Raw genomic sequence first — 22,675 nt, 5'->3', positions numbered from 1 at the left:
TCATCTTAAGAGACTTTTGTTGTTTCTTTAAAAAGGTATGTAAAAGCATAGTCTGAAAATCTGATTTCATACCAAGATGCTACTTTTAAGAATGAATTTACTTGTAGCAATGATTTCACTTTAATCATTTGCTGGACAGGTGTCCTAATTGTTTTTCAGAACCTTTTCATGATATCAGAGAGTCTGAATTTGCTAATAACTATCAAAAAACAACTTTTTCCTAATTATGTTTAGGCACCCTACAGTTTACTTGAAGCACTAAAACAGCATTTGGCTTCTCTGGAGGACAAACATGACATTCTACCTCCTTATGGGTAAGTTGATAAATCTCGTAGTATAGATTAATTTTGTTTTCATCTAAATAATTTGTCTCAGTTTAGCAACATCTGATTGACTAAAGAAATTTTGGGCTTTAAATATGGTGAAATAGTATATAGCCATTTTTTAATGATAATATGGAATAGAGGTTTTCAATCTTTTGTGGGATTCCATACTCTTCACAGAGTTGTCGGCCTCCCAGAGGAACATCTTTTGTTATACTGAATGATTCTCAAAGTCATAAGTTGGCCCTAGAAGAACCTCTCTTTGAAGAATTTGATTTCTTCCCTTAGGGACTCTGCTAGGGAGAATTAACTATTGTGGATGATTATTTAATGGTATGGCAAACTGTTTATCCACAAACATACATGTACTCTTCTACATACATACAAATTGAATAATATAAACTTTGAGGTGCATCACTTCAAAATATTCACATTAGCTATTTCTGAGTAGAATAATCATGGTTGATTTCAGCTTCCTGTTTTGTCCTTTTCAGTATTGTTCAAAGATTTCTATCAGGGTCATGTATTATTCATTCAGTCCACTTTTTAAGGTTATGTTAATTATATTTGATTTATACTATCAACCTCTACTAGACAAGTCTGTTGACTATTAATTATCTCTTTATCATAGGTAGGTATGTAGTTAGTATATAATAGGATGGATAGATAAATAAACGAAAGAAATGCAGGCTCAGCCAGGTAGGATATTTGTATCTCTCTTGATTGCCTAGCATGACTCATCTTTCCTGTGATCTCTTTAGCATGCAGCGTGCATTGATTCCGTCCATACCAAACAGTCCAGTTGTGAGAACCTCAGCAAGCAAAGTCAGGTTTTCAGGTGATATGACTCTGTTCTATGATTATGACAGTGATAATTGAGGGCAGGATTAGAATCTTTAATTCTTTAATTTCCTAACCACTCACTATATGTGCCGCCTCTTCCTAAAGCAATCTTTGACCTAGCAACTTCATTTCTAGGAAGTTATCCCATATATATTCATAGTTGTGAAATGTCATATGAACAAGGATGTACCTTACAACATTGTAATAACAAAATGACCCTCTATAAGGGGCACTGGAATGGAATGACCTCCAACATGTATTGTAAAATACATGTATTTTCTATTGTTGAATAGAAAATGAGCAAGGTGGGAAACAGTGTATAGTACGCTATTGCTTATTCTTTTTAAAAACAAAAAAGAAAGCATATGTATTTCTTTAATTTCTTAAAGAATATTTCTGGAAGGATATATGAGAAATGAATAAAATGGAAAGGGATGGGTGAGCGAGTGTTCACTGTATCCATTTTTATAATTTCTGAATTTTGTACCTTCAAATATTACTTAAAAGATAAGTGTTAGAAAGTAAACACATAATACATACATAAATCAAGTGTGATGTCTGTACGTGGAGCAAGTCTTGCTTACCAGGGAAGTCCAAAGGTTAGTTAGCCTTATACTCAGTGAGTATACAAGATACAACTCAGACCAGCTTGCAGGAGCCCAACTGCTATTGTCTCAGGAAATCTGGAAGCTAGTTGATGACACAGTGGTAACTTGAAATTGGCTGTGATGTAAGCATTTATACCACAGAAATAAATGGACAGATGCTACAAAACAGGCCTTTTCCTAGATAGCTGGTTATTGTACATTTACTGGTACATGACTGCACATAATCGGCCATATCCTGTTTTTTTTAATGGCTGATTATATTTCAGTGATATTACTTGGCCCTCTATGCTAGACAAAAATTCCTGTAGTAATGAGGTATACTCTCATGGGGTTTATATGTATTAAAATTTGCTTGCTCTTAATTTAACTTGAAGACTTAAACTGTCTGTTTTAAATGATGTTTTTTTTAATTTTTCTTTTGTATATATTTTCTCAATGGACACACTTTCTGCATTTCCAATGGGTGACTTTGACCAAAACTATGATGAACGTAAGTCCTTTGAGTAACACTAAATGTATAGTAAACATTTGCTTCATTTCCAAAAGAAGGACTTTTTCTGAGGCCCTATGGTTTCGGAATCATTAGTGCTTTTAAGAAGGTTAAACATAAAACTGTTAGTCACTCAGTCATGGCTGACCCTTTGCGACCCCATGGACTGCAGCATGCCAGGCCTCCCTGTCCATCAACTCCCAGAGCTTGCGCAAACTCATGTCTATTGAGTTGGTGATGCCATCCAGCTATCTCATCCTCTGTTATCCCCTTCTCCTCCCATCTTCAATCTTTCCCAGCATCAGGGTCTTTTCAAATGTGTCAGTTCTTCGCATCAGGTGGCCAGAGTATTGGAGCGAGCTTCAGCTTCAGCATCAGTGCTTCCAATGAATATTCAGGACTGATTTCCTTCAGGATGGACTGGTTTGGTCTCCTTGCAGTCCAAGGGACTCTCAAGAGTCTTCTCCAACACCACATTTCAAAAAGCATCAATTCTTTGGCACTCAGCTTTCTTTATAGTCCAACTCTCACATCCATACATGACCACTGGAAAAACCATAGCTTTGACTAGATGGACCTTTGTCCGCAAAGTAATGTCTCTGCCTGAGTCCCAACAGCCCAAAACTGGCTTCTGGTGATCTCTGCCCATGCTGTCTTGAGCACTTAGCTGCTGCTGCTGCTGCTGCTGCTGCTAAGTCACTTCAGTCGTGTCCAACTCTGTGTGACCCCATAGACGGCAGCCCACCAGGCTCCTCCGTCCCTGGGATTCTCCAGGCAAGAACACTGGAGTAGATTTCCATTTCTTTCTCCAATGCATGAAAGTGAAAAGTGAAAGGGAAGTCGCTCAGTCATTTCTGACTCTTCGCGACCTCATGGACTGCAGCCCACCAGGCTCCTCCATCCATGGGATTTTCCAGGCAAGAGTACTGGAGTGGGGTGCCATCACCTTCTCCGTGAGCACTTAGTCTTGGTTGCCTAATGCTCGTTTCTTGAGCCAGTTGTATCGAAAACTGTGGCCAGCCGAAACTACTTTTTCTCTTCAGTCACTGTGAAATAAAAATACTGGCCATGGAACCAGAGTACTTGACTTTAATTTTCACTCTGTCATTCATGGACTATGTGACTTAACTGCTCTGTGACTCAGCGTCCTTATCCTCGGAAGGTTCCTGTCAAGATAAAAGAGTCAATATAAATGTAGAATGCTTAGAACAGGACCTGGCCCATGTGTTACTTAGAAGTATATATTTAAAAGTTCGTGTATATGAGACCCTTCTAATTACCTTTTTTGTAGTTATTGAAGTATAGCTTACTTGCACTATGTCAGAGCACCTTCTCTATATTTTAGTACTCTGGAAATTTGTTGATACTTGCCTCATGGACCAGTATATAACCATGATTTTTGGTAGATATTTAATGTGCACTTGAAAACTGTGTCCTGCTGAGGTTTTTAATTCTGTTGTTCAATCCTCTGTATTTTCACTGATTATTTTGTCTGCTTGTTCTTGTAGTTAAGAAAGGTGGATTCATGTTGATGTATGGCAAAACCAATACAATATTGTAAAGTAATTAGCCTGCAATTAAAATAAACAAATTTAAATTTTAAAAAAAGACAAAAAAAAAAAAAAAAAGAAAGGTGTGTTCACATTTTCCCTGTTTTCTCTTAAACTACTTTAAGTATTGATACTTTAATAGTTGTGTAGTACTAATGAGGGTTTTGTTCCCACCACACCACTAAAATGGCTCTAGTCAAAGTCACCAGTGGCCTCTAGGTTGCAAATAAAGTGGTAATTTCTCAGCCTTCATCTTACTAGACATGACTCATGACTCCCTCTTCTTTGATACATTTTCTTCAGTTTCCCTGTTGGTTTTCTTCTTGTCTAACTCTTGCCTCCCTTAGACTGTTTTCCACTGATTCCTGCTCATCTCTCTTCTTTATCCATATACACTCATTCCCTAGATGACCTCATCCAAGTCAATGGCCTTAAATACCATTAAATGATAAGAACTCCCAGCTGCAGCCACTGCTCCTGAACTCCAGGTTTGTATATCCAAGTGTCCATTCTGTGGTAGCACTTGAACATCTAGTAGGGTTCCCAAACTCCATGTGTCCAAAATTAAGCTTTTGACCCTTGACCCCAAGCCTCCTTTATCCATGGTTTTCCCCCATGTCAGTTAATGGCAAATAGCGACTCATTTCTTCTAGGAAGAATGTGACTAGGACCAGTGCAACTCAGGCTTGGAGTCATCTTGATTCCTTTATTTCTGTAACACACCCACATCCAATACATGAGGGAATGTTTTTACTTTACCTTCAAAACGTATGTAAAAGCTGACCACTGTAGTCAGAGTTACCATCACCTACACTACCGCAAGGGCTTTCTGCTTCTACCCTTGCCCTCTGCGGTCCATTCTTTACATACCAATCAGAATGATCCCATTAAAATACAAATCAGAGAGATTCAGTTCAGTTCAGTTGCTCAGTCATGTCTGACTTTTTGTGACCCCATGAACCACAGCATGCCAGGCCTCCCTGCCCATCACCAAATCCTGGAGTCCACTCATACCCTTGTCCATTGAGTCAGTGATGCCATCCAACCATCTCATCCTCTGTTGTCCCCTTCTCCTCCTGCCCTCAATCTTTCCCAGCATCAGGGTCTTTTCCAATGAGTCAGCTCTTCGCATCAGGTGGCCAAAGTATTGGAATTTCAGCATCAACATTAGTCATTCCAATGAACACCCAGGACTGATCTCCTTTAGGATGGACTGGTTGGATCTCCTTGTAGTCAGAGAGATTCTGTCTGTTCAGATCCTTCCAGTGACTTTCCCATCTCAGAGACCTTGGGCTGAGATGGCAGCCTGAGAGTGAAAACCAATTCCTTACAAACCCGTTCATCACCTTCTGACTCTGACCACTTTGACTCCAGATACACTGGAGTCACTGTTCCTCAAATACACCAAGCACAGTGTTTCTTCAGGGCTGTTTATGCTGTTCCTTCTGGTGGATTTGCATGGGTCACTCTTTACAAACTTCAGGTCTTTATGTAAAAGTCCCCTTCTCAGTGAGCCTTTCTTGTCTAAAATTTAAATGCCCACTCTCCCACGAACATATCATATTCCTTTCCCTGCTATTTTTTCCTTAGCACTTATTACCATCTAACAGTTTTATGTGGGCTTCCCTGGTAGCTCAGCTGGTAAAGAAACTACCTGTAATGCAGGAGACCCCAGTTCAATTCCTGGGTTGGGAAGATCTGCTGGAGAAGGGATAGGCTACACACTCCAGTATTCTTGGGCTTCCCTGGTGGCTTAGCTGGTAATGAACCTGCCTGCAATCCAGGAGACCTGGGTTCATTCCCTGGATTGGGAAGATCCCCTAGAGAAGGGAACAGCTACCCACTCCAGTATTCTAGCCTGGATAATTCCATGAACTGTATAGTCAGTCCATCAGGTCGCTAAGAGTCAGACACGACTGAGCGACTTGCACTTTAACATGTTACATACTTCATATTGGTTATTGTTGGTCTCCAACGGAATGTACGCTAAATGAAGGCAGAGATTTTTATCTTCTTTATTCACAGCTGTATCTTTAGCACCTAGTACAGTGTCTAGCACATAACAAGTGCTCAATTTAAATTTAACAAATAATTTTAAATGACCTTATTTATACTAATTAGCCTAGTAATTTAAAGTCCTGTTACTTTGTAATGGGAAGGTATAGACATAGATATCTCATTACTGTATTGATGTAAATTTGGTTTAGGTTTTCATCTGGTTCTTATTTTCAGATTCTTTTCTCTGTGCTATATGACAACCAACATTGCCTTCACAAGCCCGCAAACATGTTGAAGCCAGACAGCAAAATGAAAAAGTCATAGCAAATGACCTGGACGGTTCAGTTGTTAGCCTTGTAGAAAGTAAGCATCTATTTTTAAACTAATATTTTACATATATATTTATATGCATTTTAATAGTATTTACATAAAAATAATATGAAATTTGTGTTTGTTTTATAAAACAGATCTTAACTTTGGAGAAAGCGCAGTTAACAGGTGAGTTATTTTAAAAAAAGACAGCCAATAAATACATGTTAGAGGAAGGGACTGATGAGCATAGCACCTAGAAAAAAAGGTCATTTTTTACTTTGATTTAACCCTTCATGGTTTGTCTGAAGGCTCTTCTTTGGCTAAGCATGTCTTATATATTGGCATTCTTTGTTGTTCTTTGTATTCTTGGTTATTTTCTTACTTTATGGTAGAAAGTGCAGTAAATGAGTGATACTTATTTTATTACTTTATTAAACAAAGACAATAAAATTACCAGTTGGAGCTCCTCAGCATTGTAAGGTAATCAGCATTACTTCAGTGAGTGATTCCCTACATTTTTGCCAAAAAATTGCCACAAAAAAAAAGGGCAAATGGAAATCAGAGGAAGGCCGAACTGATAATATTAACAAGAAATGGTGTAGAATGTCAGGTTAAAAGCACTCAACAGAATAAGACACTATTTCGGGAGATATAACAGTCTTAATAGTGTATACACAAAGCTTAATACTTAAAGCAAAAGCTATTAGAAATGCATGGGGAGCTTGTGAAAAGTACAGTTACAATGGGTAGTTTCAATGACTTCTTTCATTGTTGGACAAATCTCGTAGACAAAACATAAGGAAGAATATATCTGAATTTAAATTATACCTAATAAATAAATAAGAAACCTAAGTGCATATACACACACATACACACACACACACACACACACACACACAATGTTCATTTTCTTCCAAGGAATCAAAAAAAAAAAAAAAAACAAAGAATTTTATGGGCTACATTTTATCATAATCCAATAAAATTATATCTAATTAATGAAAAGTTGACCATGAAAATCTGAATGAATCAGTAATCCTTTGGCAAGAATTAATGCGAATTGCAGGACATGTTGGGCTTCCCTGGTGGCTCAGATGGTAAAGAATCCGCCTGCAGTGTGGGAGACCTGGGTTCGATCCCTGGGTTGGGAAGATCCCCTGGAGGAGGGCATAACAATCCACTCCAGTATTCTGGCCTGAAGAATCCCAATGGACAGAGGAGCCTGGTGGGCTACAGTCCACAGGTTGAAAAGAGTCAGACACGACTGAGCGACTAAGCATAGAACACAATCCTTTTGCCAAACAGGAAATCAAAAGGGAAGTTATCAATTATCTTTGTCATTCAGTCGCTAAGTTGTGTCCAACTCTTTGCAACCCCATGGACTGCAGCACACCAGACTTCCCTGTCCTTCACTATCTCCTGGAGTTTGTTCAAACTCATGTTATTGAGTCGGTGATGCCATCCAACCATCTCATCCTCTCGGCCCCATTCTCCTCCCGCCTTCATTCTTTCTGAGCATCAGAATCTTTTCTGAGTCGGCTCTTCACATCAGGTGGCCAAAGTATTGGAGCTTCAGCTTCAGCATCAGTCCTTCCAGTGAGTATTCAGGGTTCCTTTCCTTTAGGATGGACTGGTTTGATGTGTTTCCAGTCCAAGGGACTCTCAAGAGTCTTCTCCAGCACCATAGTTCAAAACCATCAATTTTTCAGTGCTCAGCCTATTTTATGGTCCAGCTCTCACATCCATACATGACTCCTGGAAAAACCATTGCTTTGACTATATGGACCTTTGTTGGCAAAGTGATGTCTCTGCCTTTTAATATGCTGTCTAGTTCTGGAGGTGATGAAAAAGAGAACTTAATATCAGAGTTAATGGGGCAATGTGAAAGCTGAATAGAAAAAAAATCATCATTGTTAAGAAAGATAAATTAATAAGAACTTAATTTTATCTTAAGAAAAAACATCTAAACTAATAAAAATATATTATGAAGATAAAATTTATAAAGATAAAATCTTAAATTAATAAAATTGCAGGAACAATAAATCCAAAACAAAAATTTAAAGTCCAATAAAATAAGCTCCTCTGATTAAACCGAAAGGAGAATGTATGCAAGGTGAGGAATAAGAGGGCTGACATAACCACAGATGTAGGAGAGATTAAAACAATTATACATCAATAGTTTGTTCAAATGTTTGGTAACAACATATTTGAAAATCTAAAGGAAATTGATGGTTTTCCAAATTAAATATAATGACAGAATTCATCCAAGAAGAAGCAGAAACATGCATAGGCCCATTGTCGCATGAAGTTGAGCTTTATCTATCCTTAAAGAGTTCAGTTCAGTCACTCAGTTGTGTCCGACTCTTTGTGACCCCATAAATTTCAGCACGCCAGGCCTCCCTGTCCATCACCAACTCTCAGAGTTCACTCAGACTCATGTCCATCGAGTCAGTGATGCCATCCAGCCATCTCATCTTCTGTTGTCCCCTTCTCCTCCTGCCCCCAATCCCTCCCAGCATCAGGGTCTTTTCCAATGAGTCAACCCTTCACATGAGGTGGTCAAAGTATTGGAGTTTCAGCTTTAGCATCAGTCCTTCCAATGAACACCCAGGACTGACCTCCTTTAGGATGGACTGGTTTGGTCTCCTTGCAGTCCTAAGGACTCTTAAGAGTCTTCTCCAACACCACAGTTCAAAAGCATCAATTCTTCGGTGCTCAGCATTCTTCACAGTCCAACTCTCACATCCATACATGACCACCAGAAAAACCATAGCCTTGACTAGATGGACCTTTGTTGGCAAAGTAATGTCTCTGCTTTTTAATATGCTATCTAGGTTGGTCATAACTTTCCTTCCAAGGAGTAAGCATCTTTTAATTTCATGGCTGCAATCACCATCTGCAGTGATTTTGGAGACCCCAAAATAAAGTCTGACACTGTTTCCACTCTTTCCCCATCTATTTCCCATGAAGTGATGGGACCAGATGCCATGATCTTCGTTTTCTGAATGTTGAGTTTTAAGCCAACTTTTTCAGTCTCCTCTTTCACTTTCATCAAGAGGCTCTTTAGTTCCTCTTCACTTTCTGCCATAAGGGTGGTGTCATCTGCATATCTGAGGTTATTGATATTTCTCCCAGAAATCTTGATTCCACCTTGTGCTTCTTCCAGCCCAGCATTTCTCATGATGTACTCTGCATATAAGTTAAATAAGCAGGGTGACAATATACAGCCTTGACGTACTCCTTTTCCTATTTGGAACCAGTCTGTTGTTCCATGTCCAGTTCTAACTATTGCTTCCTGACTTGGATATAGGTTTCTCAAGAGGCAGGTCAGGTGGTCTGGTATTCCCATCTCTTGAAGAATTTTCCACAGTTTATTGTGATCCACACAGTCAAAGGCTTTGGCATAGTCAATAGAAATAGATGTTTTTCTGGAACTCTCTTGCTTTTTCCATGATCCAGCAGATGTTGGCAATTTGATCTCTGATTCCTCTGCCTTTTCTAAAACCACCTTGAACATCTGGAAGTTCAAGTTCACGTATTGCTGAAGCCTGGCTTGGAGAAGAGTAAGCGATTTCAATTCCAGGCTATTGAGAAGAGGGACGATCTACAGTACAGTCTAGAAAATGACATAAATTTAATATATTAGTTGCTCAGTCATGTCCAACTCTTTGCAACCCCATGGACTGTAGCCTGCCAGGCTCCTTTGTCCATAGGATTATCCAGGCCAGGATGTTGGAGTGGGTTGCCATTTCCTTTGCCAGGGGATTGTCCTGACCCAGGGATTGAACTCAGGCCTACCTGCATTGCAGGTGGATTCTTTACCATCTGAGCCACAAAGGAAGCCTGTAACTTTAATATGAAAGCCCAAAAAGATAGAGCAAAGAATGGAAACTACTGACTAAGCTCACTTATTAATTACAGATATCAGAATTGTACATAAAATATTCACAAATAAAATCCAGGAATATATTTAAAAATTCCACTACCTGTACAGACTGCTTTGAGTGTGCACATGAAATACTCTGTCTGGAATGGTGGTCGTACAGGGGGTATAATGGAAAGTGGACACCCCTGGGACATATTTTGGAGGTAGCATTGATAATAATTGCTATCAGAGGTGAGGAAATAAGAGGGATCAAGCTCTCAAGGAAATATAAGGGATAGATTCAGACACCCAAAAGTTTAAAAAAAAATGCCTACCAAGAACCTTTGCTGAGAAAGATCCCACAGTTTGTGTTCCAACAAAACAGTGGTTTTCTTAAATTAAGAAAGAGGAACACATGGGTTTCAGGGAAACAGAGAGCCCTACTTAAAGAGGTGGCGGGAATTCCCAGTATAACAATGGAAGTCCATGGGTTGTATTTACTTGTACAGAAGCCAATTTGGAATGGAACAGAAGGATGTAGACAGGTCTCCAGGACAAAAATCAAAATGACATATTATTTGGTGCTAAGATTTGTTTCCTCTGAGCCAGATACTGTTCATCCTAAGTATTTTACACATGACGACTCAGTCTTTCTACTTGGGAAAGTTATTATTTCCACTCGATTATAAGCTCCATGAAAGCAAGTATTTCCATCTGTTTTATATATTTCAGACACTAAGGATGCTGCCTCGCACCTACTAGATATTGAATGGGTATTTGTAGAATGAATGCAATTAATTCACATTTAACATATGCAGAAACTGAGATACACAGATTCTGTAACTTCTCCAACATATATATATGAAATGACTGAAATGGAATTTGAACCCAGGCAGTCTTGCTCTAGAGTTGGGGCCTGTATTGTCAAGATATAGCGGAGTGAGAGGGGAAGACATAGTAGCATAAACATCTTCTTTATGATTATGGAATTAAATACCATAAGGAAAAGAGTGGCTGCTTTTGTGATGACTGGTGTTTTGGTTTTAGGTCTTTTAGCACTATTTGACTTTTTAAACTCTGGATTACTTGGATAAAGACTAAATTTTAATAAATCAAATGATGAATACAAAATAAAGATGAGCTTGTAGAGACAAGAAACATGTCTTAGAATTAAAACTAAAGTGTATGCAGAATAGATTATTATATAATTTGGTAGAGGAGTTGAAATAGATGAAGAAAACAGGGATAATAACCTTTACCAGTGATATAGAATATGGGCTTCTAGGCCTGCCACTAATTGACTATAAGACTTTGAGCAAGTTATTTGCCCTGTCTGAGAGTCTTGTCTCCTCATCCATAAAACGAGACTTTATGATACCTACTTCACACAGTTATTATGAAAACTAAATATTTAATATTGTGAAAACACTTATCACAGAGCCTAGTAAGAGTTCATAAGAGTTTGTTTCCTTTTTGCTGTATTTATTCTCTTATTTATACAAAATAGTACACGTGTTACATTATTTATTCTCTTAATAACTCTAATTCTATGAATCATAGTTTATCTTAATTTTACAAATAAAGAAAGAGTTTAAGTTGTTTAGTCAAGGTTTCTGCTGCTTCTAAGTCACTTCAGTCATGTCCGACTCTGTGTGACCCCATAGACGGCAGCCCACCAGGCTCCCCCGTCCCCGGGATTCTCCAGGCAAGAACACTGGAGTGGGTTACACAGCTCCAATACTTCGGCACCTGGTCTTTTCATTGGAAAAGACCCTGATGCTGGGAAAGATTGAGGGCAGGAGGAGAAGGGGATGACAGAGGATGAGATGGCTGGATGGTATCGCTGACTCAATGGACATGAGTTTGAGCAAATTCCAGGAAATAGTGAAGGACAGGGAAACCTGGGATACGGCAGCCCATGGGGTTGCAAAGAGTTGGACATGACTTAGCTGAAATAAAATTTTAAAAAATAAATAAAATAAAGTAAAAACTAAGAAATAAAATAAAAACTAAACTGAAATATGTAGCTTTGTAATGATACCTTAATTTCATGTAGAAAATAGCCACGGTCTTTTATTTTTTTTACCTTTTTTACTGGTTCCTTCCTATTAATCTTTTACCTATTGATGAGCATAAGCATTGTCTCAAAGGCTATGTCCTGACTAGATGTTTACACGGTAGACTTGTCATCTCCCAAAGTGAGCTGATTTATCAATTGCCCTTTAGATCTGATGTGAAGTGGCGTCACCCCTCAGAGATGGAAATGACCAGTGACATGAACTGGCAGTTGAGTAACTGCACCTGCATATCAACCATCTGGGACCCAGTTTCTGTTTCTTCCATCTCCTACATGGTAATGTGTCTGATGTATTATTACCTTCTTTCTTTTTTGATATATACATGTAGCATATACATTTGTATTAGTGAAGTAGGTCAAGCAAGAAATGTCTTCTCTCTCTCTCTTTTTTATTTGCCCATTCTGCATGGCTTTTGGGATCTTATTTCCCTACCCAGGGACCGAACCTGGGCCCTCAGCAGTTAAAGCACTGAATCCTAACCACTGGACTGCCAGGCACTCCTAGAAATGTTTTCTTTTTCATCAGTTTTTTTTAAAGACTTTATTAAATGACATACATTGACATGAATCAGCCATGAGTGTACATGTGTTCCCCATCCTGAACCCTCCTCCCACCTCCCTCCCCGTCCCATCTATGTATTCTGCTAATATTTGCTGTAGACAGTTTGAGCTCACTCTTCCTCTCTTTGTGGAAGAGTGGATTCCATGATGGGGAGAGAGCTACAGAGTTACCCAGCTTTGCTCCACATTTCTTGAGCATCTATTAGGCATTTAGGCAGCGGGCTGGCAGGTCAAGATATAGGGGCTACAAGGGTAGATAGACATGTCATCAGTTAGAGGCACTGACTATTCCAAGTGGAATGAAGACTTCACAGAGTGTGTGGGCTACTTTGATAAAGAAGCTGAATGTGAGGGAAAAGGAGATGAGGTGGATTGACAGTAACTGGTTGGCAAATGGAAGCTTGGTGGGTTATTCTGGGAACTTGGAGTAGTTTAGCATGGGCATACTGTCATGGATGATGGGTGCAACAAGAGATAAAGCTCAAGCTTAAAGAGTTACTGGATCTTGTAGGAACTTGTATAGAAATTTAGGCTTTATTATATAAGCAGTGGGGAGTCAAAGCTACCACACAGTCCTTTTTACAGTTTTGAAAGATTAGTCTGGGAGGAGAGTGGAAGATGATTAGTAGGGAAATAAGACAGATCAGGGAAGTCAATTAGAAGTCTTTTCAAGTCATCCAGGCCAGAGATTTAGAATGATCTGGTCTAGAATGCTAGAATGTTGGCAGTAGATCTAAATAAAGAATTTCAAGAAGCTCGATCTGCAGAAATGATTGATAGGAGTTGCTGATAAGTTGAAGGTTGAAATATGGGTCCCCAATAAATTGTCTGCAAATATAAAATTCAAAAAACTCCAGGAAACAAGATTTGTTAAGTTTGCAGCAAATGCTTTTGGTCACAGAACTGTACTTGAACTATAATGAGGCTACAGTCATTGTTTATCTTACTAAGTGTAAATATTCATACGTAAATTTGGCATTTGCATTTTGGTACAAAAATAAATACTAGTGTGTTTCATTACAGGGTGCTATTTCAGTCCCTGTGGGGTATTACTAGCATGCTCTATGTGTAAAACATTCTGAATTCCAAAACACATCTGGCCCCAAGGACTTAAATGATGTGCACCTGCTATTTTTGCACAATTTTGCTTTAAAACTTAATTGCTCCAATGATATAACCAACTGCACATTCACTCTGAGTACATAGTAACTTTGTTCTAATATGCAACAGAGCTGCATTTAGGAATGAGAATTTTGATAGGATTTTGGAAGAAGTAATTTTGAAATGTAGTGAGCAAATATGTGGCTATGCACCTAGGAAGAGTTTAGCAAGAAAGTTTGGGGTTTCAAGGGAAAAAAAAATCACAAAATGAAGAAGCAACATAATGTGGGCCAAATTTATGTTCACTAAGCTATTAATAGCTCCTGTGATTCTGATGAAAAATACATAGTCATCATAATCATAGATGTTGCATCATTTTTTCAAAATTTTTGCTGTTTCATTTTAGGAAGTTTGATTATGAATTTGCTTTGGCATGGATTTGCAGGGTGGGGTATTATTTTCAGGTTCATACAACTTGAGTCTTTGGTTTTGTCTTTTCTCAAACTTGGAACATTTCCTGCCATTATTACTGCACTGATTCTTTCCCCTTTCCATGACTCTAATAACACAAATATTAGAGCTTTAGATGTTGTCCCAGCTGGTCCGTGAGGCTCTGTTTGGTTCTTTAAATCTCTCTCTTTCTGTTTTGCAGAATGAGTGATTTGTGTTCATCTATCTAAAGTTTCACTGAATCTTTCCTTTTTCATCTCCCTTCTGATAATTACTCATTCTATTGGGTATTTTTATTCCAGTTAATTATATTTTTCAGTTCTGAAGGTTCTATTTGGCTTTTCTCTGTATCTTCTATTTCTTGGCTGATGCTTTCTATTTTAACTTTTGTTTCAAGTGTTCATGATTACTCATGCAAGCATTTGTGTACTAGCCACTTTAAAAGTCTTTATCAGATAATTCCATCATCTATGTCATGACTGTTAATGGTTTTTTCCCACGGGAGTTGAGAGTCTCATGGTTCTTCATGTGCCAACTAATTTTGGATTTTATCCTGGATTTTTTTAAATTATGTTTTTAATTTATTTTAATTGGAGGCTAATTAATTTACAATATTGTAGTGGTTTTTGCCATACATTGACATGAATCAGCCATGGATGTACATGTATCCTGGATGTTTTGACTGTTAATTTAAAAGACCCTTCTTCTTCTTCTTCTAAGTCGCTTCAGTCTGGCCAAATTATGGAGAATGTTGATATCTGTGCTTTAGCAGACACTTGACCTGGTTCAGTTTAAGCTACACCTTCCAGCCCACTTCTTTGACCTGTGGTCCCAGTGGCAGCTCAGTTTCTATAGCCTTTGCTCTGCTGTTCCTGTCTGTCCTGCATATACTCCATTAAGCAGTCAACCTGGGACCTGGGCTTTGGTCTCTCCAGGGGCTTAGTAATCAAAGTCTTTGGTGTGTTCATTAAGAGCCCATTCACTCACGTACAAGAGTGGGAAGGGGGCTGATGAACCCAGGAGGTCATAACTAGCTTCCCCAAGCTTCTCTATCTTTGTGATTGAAACAAGTTTCCAAGTAGTGGTAGGACAGAGAGAGAATTGAAAAATATTTTCTGTCAGCTGGTTCACGAAGCCACAGCTCCACCTAATGAAGAAGAAAGTTCCTCTCACTCATATATTCGGCTCTTTTTTTTAATTTAATTTTATTTTTTAAGTTTGGGCTTTCCTAGTGGCTCAGACCACACACGGGTTTGATCCCGGGGTCAGGAAGATCCCTTGGGGAAGGGAAGGGCTACCCACTCCAATATTCTTGCCTAGAGAATCCCATAGACAGAGGAGCCTGGCGGGCTACAGTCCCTGGGGTCCCAAAAAGTGGGACACGACTGAGCAACACTTTCACTTTCATATTGTCACCTTAGTTCTCTTTTGTGTTGTTGGTTTTTCCAATTTTGAACTTTATATAAATGGAATCATACTGTACATATTCTTTTGTGACCTCCTTCTTTCAATCAGTAATTATTATGCTCAATTCACAGTCACTCAGTTGTGTCCAACTCTTTGCAACCCCATGGACTGCAGCAGCTAGGCTTCCCTGTCCATCACCAACTCCCAGAGTTTACTCAAATTCATGTCCATTAAGTTGGTGATGCCATCCAACCATCTTATCCTCTGTTGTCCCCTTCTCCTCCTGCCTTCAATCTTTCCCAGCATCAGAGTCTTTTCCAGTATGTCAGTTCTTCGCATCAGGTGGCCAAAGTATTGGAGTTTCTGCTTCAGCATCAGTGCTTCCAATGAATATTCAGGACTGATTTCCTTTAGGATGAACTGATTTCATCTCCTTGCAGTCCAAGGGACTCTGAAGAGTCTTCTCCAACACCACAGTTCAAAAGTGTCAGTTCTTCAGTACCCAGCTTTCTTTATAGTCCAACTCTCACATCCATACATGAATGACTACTGGAAAAACCATAGCTTTGACTGTATGTACCTTTGTCGGCAAAGTAATGTCTCTGCTTTTTAATACGCTGTCTAGGTTGGTCATAGCTTTTCTTCCAAGGAGCTAGTGTCTTTTAATTTCATGGCTGTAGTCATCATCTGCAGTGATTTTGGATCCTAAGAAAATAAAATCTGTCACTGTTTCCATTCTTTCACCATCTATTTGCCATGAAGTGATGGGACCAAAGTTGGAAAACTTAGCAGTGGCCACAGGAATGGAAAAGGTCAGTTTTCATTCCCGTCCAGAAGAAGGGCAATGCCAAGGAATGTTCAAACTACCACACAATTGCACTCATCTCACATGCTAGCAAAGTAATGCTCAAAATTCTCCAAGCCAGTCTTCAACAGTATGTGAACCGTGAACTTCCAGATGTTCAAACTGGATTTAGAAAAGACAGAGGAACAAGAGGCCAAATTGCCAACATCTGTTGGATCATATAAAAAGGAGGAGAATACCAGAAAAAAAACATCTACTTCTGCTTTATTGATTATGCCAAAGCCTTTGTGTAGATCACAACAAACTGTGGAAAATTGTTAAAGAGATGGGAATACCAGACCACCTTACCTGCCTCCTGAGAAATCTGTATGCAGCTCAAGAAGCACCAGTTAAAACCAGACATGGAAGAACATCAAGGCTGTATATTGTCACCCTGCTTATTTAACATATATGCAGAGTACATCGTGCAAAATGCCAGGCTTGATGAAGCACAGGCTGGAATCAAGATTGCGGGGAGAAATATCAATAACCTCAGATATGCAGAAGACACCACCTTTATAGCAGAAAGTGAAGAGGAACTAAAGAGCCTCTTGATGAAAGTGAAAGAGCAGAGTGAAAAAGTTGGTTTAAAACTCAGTGTTCAAAAAACTAAGATCATGGCATCTGATGCCATCACTTCATGTTAAATAGATGGGGAGACAATGGAACGAGTGACAGTTTTTATTTTCTTGGGATCCAAAATCAATGCAGATGGTGACTGCAGCCTTGAAATTAAAAGACACTTGCTCCTTGGAAGAAAAGCTATGACCAACCTAGATTGCATATTAAAAAGCAGAGACATTACTTTGCCTACAAAGGTCCATCTAGTCAAAGCTATGGTTTTTCCAGTGGTCATGTATGGATGTGAGAGTTGGACTATAAAGAAAGCTGAGTGCCAAAGAATTGATGCTTTTGAACTGTGGTGTTGGAGAAGACTCTTGAGAGTCCCTTAGTCCATCCTAAAGGAAATTAGTCCTGAATATTCACTGGAAGGACTGATGCTGAAGCTGAAACTCCAATACTGATGCGAAGAACTGACTCATTTGAAAAGACACTGATGCTGGGAAAGATTGAAGGCAGGAGGAGAAGGGGACGACAGAGAATGAGATGGTTGGATGGCATCACCAACTCAATGGACATGAGTTTGAGTAAACTCTGGGAGTTGGTGATGGTTAGGGAAGCATGGCGTGCTGCAGTCCATGGGGTCGTCAGACACGACTGAGCGACTGAACTGAACTGAATACAAGTAATGGAAATTCTGAAGTCCCTTAGCCCACACAACCTCACAACCAGTTCACTCATGCTTTTACTGTTGGTGTCAGTTTGGAAAAACGTTTAAAATGTAGGAAAGTATAGAGGATAACAAGCATCTATGCTTCAACATTCTAAATTACTAAATATTAACATTTTGTCATAATTTTTCCAGATCATTTTTTAATGAAATTTTACAAATAAGACCAAACTCTCCTTGGCTCATCCCTTTTCCCAATCACCCTCTGCCACTCCAGAGACAATGACTATGGTGAATTTTCTGTATAGCCTTTCAGAACATTTTCATTCTTTTACTAAGGAAAAATATGTAGTACTCTTCTATGTGATTTTAGAAAATTGATTATAATTGGTATTATTTTGTATTTATGTTTTTGAGATATGTATTTATGTTTTGAGATATTATGTTTTATAGATTGGTATATATTAACTACATATATAAAGGCTCAATGATATTTCACATAGGAATATACTACGATTTAGTGGTATATTTTATACCTTTACTGAAAAATTCCTTAAAAGGGTTCTTAAATATGCTATGTAATTACTTCTTTTCTTTTCATTCTTTTTTTGAAATTTAAATCAAAATTTTTATTGGAATATAGTTGATTTACAATGTTGTGATAGTTTCTGCTCTATAGCAAAGGGAATCTGTTACACATATACATATATCCATTCCTTTTTAGACTGTTTTCCCAGTTAGGTTGTTACATAACACTGAGCACAGTTCCCTATGCTATACAGTAGGTCCTTGTTGGTATCTATTTTAAATACAGCAGTGTGTACACGACCATCCCAAACTCCCTAAGTATCCTTCCCCCTATCCACCCACCCCCCAGCAACCATAAGTTCCTTATCTAAGTCTGTGAGTCTGTTTCTGTTTTGTAAATAAGTCCATTTGTATCATATTTTTAGATCCCACACATAAGTGATCACATATGATATCTGTCTTTCTCTGTCCAACTTATTTTTTAAGTTTTTTTTAAATTGAAATATAGTTGATGTACACTATTATATAAGTTTCAGGTGTACCATATGGTCATTCACCATTTTGAAAGGTGATGCTCTGCAATTATTATAAAATATTGGCTATATCCACTGTGGTTTACAATATATGCTTGTAGCTTATGTATATTATACGTAGTAGTTTGTACCTCTTAATCCTCTACCCCTATCTTGCCTCTCCCCAGGTCCCTCTCCACACTGGTAGCCACTGGTTTGTTCTCTGTATCTGTGAGTCTGCTTCTGTTTTGGTATATTCACTAGTTTGTTGGGTTTTTGCTCTCCTCCTCTCTTGAACCTGTTCCAGTAAGGATTCTGCCTGGCCCCCCTCATTGTCCTTATCTCAGTCACAAGTAACCCCCATATTACCGCATCCCTTCTACTTCATGGCTGTGCGTCATCTTTTCCTTGGAGATTTTTCTACAGCCTCTCCAGTGCCAGTATCTGTTGCTTCTTTAGAAACATCAGAGCACTTGATTTGTAAACTAGTGATATTTTATTGTCCTTGAATGCACAAAACGCTGTCAGCATCTGAGCAAAATACTTGAAATTCTAGTTCCATGTTTATCTCCAGGGTCTGCCACGACTCAGCTGGCATCTTCTCATGTTTAAGGATGGAGGCATTTTCTCTTTTTTTTCATATCTGACATTTAGCATTTTCAGTGGACATCCTTTAAATGTAATATTTCCTCTAGAGCAGTTGTTTGTCCTCTTGGTACTATTGTTTTCAGTTTAGTTCAATCGATTAGTTATGTCCGACTCTTTGCGACCCCATGAACTGCAGCACGCCAGACCTCCCTGTCCATCACCAACTCCTGGAGTTTACTCAAACTTAAGTCCATCAAGTTGGTGATGCCATCCAACCATCTCATCCTCTGTCGTCCCCTTCTCCTCCTGCCTTCAATCTTTCCCAGCATCAGGGTCTTTTCAAATGAGTCAGTTCTACGTGTCAGGTGGCCAAAGTATTGGAGTTTCAGCTTCATCAGTCCTTCCAATGAACATTCAGGAATTATTTCCTTTAGGATGGGCTGGTTGGATCTCCTCATAGTCCAAGGGATTCTCAAGAGTCTTCTCCAGCACCACGGAGTAATAAAATAGTAATTAAGTTTTTCCTTTGTTTTCTCTTCCATTTGAATTCATAGGTTCCAACTCCAGTGAGACTCCCTTCTGTGATGGCACCTCAATCCATGAGTTACACCCAACCAGGCTTAAGGACCAGCAAGGCTTGTGCTGCACCCACAAGAAATAACGTATGTTTGAACTGTTGTTGTTTTGGCCCTTGGTAGACATGTGCAGGGGCTTCCCAGGTGGTGCCAGTGGTAAAGAATCCGCTTGCCAGTGCAGGAGACATAAGAGACATGGGTTTGATCCCTGGGTTGGGAAGATCCCTTGAAGGAGGGAATGGCTACCCACTCCAGTATTCTTGCCTGGAGAATTCCATGGACAGAGGAGCCTGGCAGGCTACAGTCCATAATAAAGTCGCAAAGAGTCAGACACGACTGAAGCGACTTAGCATGCATGCAGACATGTGCAGTCACTGGAGGCAAGACCAGTGTTAGAACAGAGTTTTGCAGTCTTCTGTGTACTGTTGTTTCTTCATAGAAGAAAAAGGAATTGTCACATTTTCAGCCTTCAATTTCAGCACAACAGTTTCAGCATTCTAACATTTTATTTTTTGCATTCTAACATTTTAAAAAGACAAAACTGTAAAAACCCAATCCTCTACAAAGTTGTGTGGTGAAACCTCAACCAAGTTCCGATATGTAGTCAGCAAACCTTTTATTCATTCATTCAACAGACACAACTGAGAGCAGTGCTGAAGAGGTGGGTAGCTCAGTATGAAGGTTTTAGGCACCTGAGTTGCATGCTCAGACTTAAGAATGGGTAGCCAGTCAAGGGAGTGGGAAAGGGATCTTCCAGACAAGCATATAAACAGATAGGAAAGCCAAAGCACCATGGGAGATCACAGGAGGGAACAATTAATTCAGGGATAAAAGGTTTCAGAGCCTGCGTGCGTGGCATTACTTATAAAATGTTAAGCAGAACTGCGACTAGTGGAGGTATGCATGATAGAAGTTTGACATTAGACATAGAGAAAACAGCTTGAGCACAGAAGTGGAAGCAGGCAGTGGTAACATGGATGAGGTATAGCTAACCTCAGAAGCAAAAGGGAGAGTGTCATGATCCAGGTGTTCATTGCCTCTGATTATTGTTCTCTAGAAATCTTTACAAGGTTTCTACCTTCAGTCTTCAGACCATGCCCTGGGAGTCCCCTGGTTCCTGAAGGTTTTAAGAGGCCTGATAAAGCTTCAAGCATCAGATAGTGAGCAGACTGACCTCTGAGTTTTATGTAATAATATTTGTAGTTTATTTTATAACCACAAGGAAAAGTATGTGGGAACAATGAAAGATTTATATATCTGTCTTTAATAGATAAAATCCATGTCGAAGTACCAAAGTGAAAATGATTCCGAATCAGAGGTCAAAACAAATGATGATCTTTCTGCAGCCTGAACTGAATCACCAACAGCTTCCAAGTCAATAAACATTCATTTGGACATTCAATACCCTTGGGATTCTTCAATTCAGTGTTTTTGAAGTGATGCACTCTCTTGTTTTAATAGTTATCCTGGAAACTTTACCTGTAAAATTATAAAAAAAAAAAAAAAAAACCCTAAAGTTAATATCTTAATCTCTTCTATTAAATAACACAAAGACCTTAGAATACTTTTAAACTACAAGGGCATTCCCTCCCAACTTATGGATGATGGTGGCCCAATATATTAGCCCTGTCCCAAATTTAAGGTGTTAGAGAAACGTTTTTGTTTACACTTGGAAATGTGTTCACAAATTCTTTTTTCACCATCCCTTCTTGCATTGGAACCATTTCCCTCTTCTTGAAGTACATGTTTTAGAAGTTTATTTAGTGTAGTTATACTGATGATAAACTCAGTTGTTATTGGAAAATGTAGTGCTTCGTACTCATTATTTTAAACTAAATTTTAAATTGATACATACATACAAAATCATTCTTGTTTGAATCTTTTTGTGGACAAATGTGGATCTATCTCTTGGGTAAATACCTAGGAGTAGAATGACAGGGTCATCAGGTAGGTGTTTATCTAAAATTAAAACTGCCAGGACTTCCCTGGTGGTCCAGTGGTTAAGAATCTGCCTGCCAATAACAGGGGACGTGGGTTCAATCCCTGGTCAGGGAGCTCAAATCCCACAAGACACAAGGCAACTAATCCCATTCACCATAACTACAGATGCCCACATGCCACAACTAGAGAAGCCTGCACACCACAATGAAGACCCTGCATGGCCAAAAAATTAAATTAAAACTGCCAAAAGTTGTTCAAAATTACTGTACCACTTTATCCCACCAGCAGTCTATGAGAATTCTATTGCTTTGAATTCTGGCCAAAAATGACTGCTGTTAGTATTTTAAATTTTGGCCATGCTGGTGGGTTTGTAAGTAATATTTCACAGTGGTTTAATTTACCCTTCCCCGATGACTAAGCAACGTTTCATATACTTACTGGCCATTCCACCATCTCTTTTACTGTGTGAAGCATCCAACTGTTTTTCCCATTTTAATGTTTTCCTTTGAGTTTCCCCCTCTCCTTTGGTTGCACCACATGGTTTGCAGTATCCTAGTTTCCCAACCAGGGATCGAACCTGTGCTCCCTGCAGTGGAAGTGGAGAGTCCTAATCACTGGACAGCAAGGGAATTTTTAGCTTTTATGTTTAGATCTATGATCCATCTAAACTACATTTTTGAGCTTGGTGACAGGGGTAGAGGTTAACTTTTTTCTATATAATTATCCAGTTGTTCTTGAAACATTTGGGGAAAACAAATTCGTTTCACCTTGCATTGTCTTGGAACATTTCTCAAAAGCCAACTGACGACATATTTATGGGTTTGTGTTACCTTTTGTTTTGTTCCATTGATCCAAAGATCTGTCCTTAGTCCAA

General features: G+C 38.9%; 1 protein-coding gene across 1 annotated transcript in view; it reads left to right on the top strand.

Moving 5' to 3' along the window:
- The window catches only part of LOC529992 (phosphatidylinositol-binding clathrin assembly protein), a 47,197-nt gene extending 25,601 nt beyond the window's left edge, over window positions 1-21,596 (top strand). The window contains exons 9-15 of the mRNA XM_059883857.1: window positions 235-314; window positions 1,085-1,161; window positions 6,092-6,175; window positions 6,280-6,310; window positions 12,213-12,339; window positions 19,840-19,947; window positions 21,131-21,596. Coding sequence (XP_059739840.1) covers window positions 235-314; window positions 1,085-1,161; window positions 6,092-6,175; window positions 6,280-6,310; window positions 12,213-12,339; window positions 19,840-19,947; window positions 21,131-21,211 — 588 coding nt within the window. The 3' untranslated portion in view covers window positions 21,212-21,596. The remainder of the gene's footprint in view (window positions 1-234; window positions 315-1,084; window positions 1,162-6,091; window positions 6,176-6,279; window positions 6,311-12,212; window positions 12,340-19,839; window positions 19,948-21,130) is intronic.
- Window positions 21,597-22,675: the final 1,079 nt, after the last annotated feature.

The sequence above is a fragment of the Bos taurus genome, chromosome X (assembly GCF_002263795.3).
Source record: "Bos taurus isolate L1 Dominette 01449 registration number 42190680 breed Hereford chromosome X, ARS-UCD2.0, whole genome shotgun sequence".
Lineage (NCBI taxonomy): Eukaryota > Metazoa > Chordata > Mammalia > Artiodactyla > Bovidae > Bos > Bos taurus.
The sequence above is the reverse complement of the archived record's forward strand: the minus strand, read 5'-3'. Positions and strand labels throughout refer to the sequence as shown.